The sequence below is a fragment of the Lactuca sativa genome, chromosome 5 (genome assembly GCF_002870075.4).
Source record: "Lactuca sativa cultivar Salinas chromosome 5, Lsat_Salinas_v11, whole genome shotgun sequence".
Classification (NCBI taxonomy): domain Eukaryota; kingdom Viridiplantae; phylum Streptophyta; class Magnoliopsida; order Asterales; family Asteraceae; genus Lactuca; species Lactuca sativa.
The window spans coordinates 367,429,951-367,432,074 of record NC_056627.2 but is presented as its reverse complement, the minus strand read 5'-3'; the positions used below and the strand labels follow the sequence as shown (position 1 = coordinate 367,432,074).

Here is a 2,124-nt window from a genome sequence, read left to right as displayed (position 1 = left end):
TCGGCAAGCTGAGTATTTTGTCTTCCCAGAAATATATAGGCTGAATTGTTTCTAAGATTTTCCTTCTTCTGTGGATACCAATGGCTCCGCCTGCTAGACTTAATCAGCTCCAAATGGAGCAAGTTAGGGATATTGTCGCTGAGGAATGCAATAACGCTTTCAACGAACTAATCCCGGGTGTGACCAACGACATAATCAACCAAGTCGGTGCTCTTCTGGATAAGCGCCTCGCGGCTATTCCCGGGGGAGCATTACCGACTCTGCATGTTCAGGATTCGGCATACTACTTCGAGAAGTTCAGCAAGTGTAGCCCTCCTCTTTGGAACGGTGAATCCGAACCAGTTGCTGCTAAGCACTGGGCGTCAGATGTTGAGGGCGCCTTCATAACTGTTGGGTGTCCGGACCGGTAGAAAGTAGTGATCGCCATGAATCAGCTGCGGAAAAGGGGGAAGACATGGTGGAACACCATCACCGCTCTTTTAAACGAAGAAGAAGTGAGGGCCATGTCTTGGGCCCAATTTGTGGAGAGGTCTGAGGCACAATATGTGCCTAAGGTGGAGCATCAGTGGATGCAGCAAGAGTTCATGGCCTTACAGCAGACTACCGAGTCCTTTAGCGATCTGAACGCCAAGTTCTTGGAGATGCTATCTTTTTGCCCCATTCCAAGAGGAAGGCCAATGACACCTCTTCCAATACATATAGAGATGACACCTCTTCCAAGACATCCAGAGATGCCTAGAAAAAGCAAAAGCAGGGTAGTAAGTCAAGGTATAAATATAGGACGTCTTCAGGGCGAGAAAAATTTGTTGATATGATACAACTGCAAAAAGCCATGGCATCATTGGAAGAATTGTAGGGATCCCCCTGTGAGTGCAGTACCTTATATTACTTCTGCAGTTCCCGTCTGCTATCACTGCAACGAGACGGGACACAAGAAGCCCGAATGCCCGAAGTTGAAGACTGGTAAAGGAGACGGGGGTATAAATCATGTAATTGCATCGTCCTCTAAAGGACCCATTATGGTGACACAAGGTCATGCTCACCAGATGAATGTGGAGGAGCCGGTGATTACAACGACAGTGGCAGACACTTATTTGCTAGATTCCGAGCCCGATGTTGTTATGTTTGATAGTGGTGCTACCCATTCTTTTGTATCTCGAACGTTTATTAATCGTTTGGGGCGTAGTATCAGAAAATTGGCTCACCCAATGGTTGTCGAAGTTGCTGACAACCGCACTATTTATATCACCGATGTTTATCGGGGTTGCACTCTCGAGTTTTCTGGAGTTGAATTCCCCATTGATCTTATCCCTATTGCGATGCGAGAGCTCTGCGTTATCGTAGGCATGGATTGGCTTGATGTGTTTGATGTGGAAATCCACTTTCGTAAGAAGCAAGTTCGTGTTTGAAACCCTAGAGGTGGAGAACTTATTATTCAGGGAGACATTCCCCGCCTGGCTATGGTTTCTTGCTCTTCTGCCATAGCACTAAACGACGTTCCTATCGCTTCCGACTTCAGTGATGTCTTTCCGGAGGAACTCCCTGGCTTGCCACCTATTCGGCAAGTGGAGTTTCGCATTGATTTGGTGCCAGGTGCGAATCCGGTAGCGAAATCTCCTTACCGCTTGGCACCACCTGAAATGAAAGAGATCCAAGATTAACTTCAAGAACTAAGTGATAAAGGGTTTATACGGCCAAGCTGCTCGCCTTGGGGTGCTCCTATTCTCTTTGTGAAGAAGAAAGATGGATCCCGGCGAATGTGTATTGATTATAGGGAGCTAAACAAGCGCATGATACAGAATAGGTACCCGTTGCCACGTATTGACGATCTTTTCGATCAGCTTCAGGGAGCGTCTTGGTTTTCCAAGATTGATTTACGTTCCGTTTTCCATCAGATGCGGGTTCGTGAAAAAGACATTGAAAAAAACAACATTTCGTACTCGATATGGGCACTTTGAGTTCGTGGTGATGCCTTTTGGGCTCACCAATGCACCCGCAACGTTTATGGATCTCATGAACCGGTTGTGTAGCTCAATGCTTGACCGTTCGGTCATAGTGTTCATAAATGATATCTTGGTCTATTCTAAGAGCAAAGAGGAGCATGAGCAACACCTTAAGGAGATT

The 2,124-nt window shown here is 46.5% G+C and overlaps 1 protein-coding gene across 1 annotated transcript; it reads left to right on the top strand.

Annotated features, from left to right (window-relative positions):
- The first annotated feature begins 425 nt into the window (after positions 1 to 425).
- On the top strand, positions 426 to 1,409 carry LOC111892885 (uncharacterized). Its single transcript, XM_023888952.1, has 2 exons — positions 426 to 768; positions 898 to 1,409. The coding sequence occupies exons 1-2, from the start codon at positions 426 to 428 to the stop codon at positions 1,407 to 1,409; spliced, it is 855 nt and encodes a 284-aa protein (XP_023744720.1).
- Positions 1,410 to 2,124: the final 715 nt, after the last annotated feature.

Excerpts from the sequence above, each read along its gene's own strand:
- LOC111892885 (XM_023888952.1), top strand. The coding sequence starts at position 426 with ATGAATCAGCTGCGGAAAAGGGGGAAGACATGGTGGAACACCATCACC. Across the intron at positions 769-897 it reads AAGCAGGGTAGTAAGTCAAG|TTCCCGTCTGCTATCACTGC; the intron begins GTATAAATATAG and ends TTACTTCTGCAG.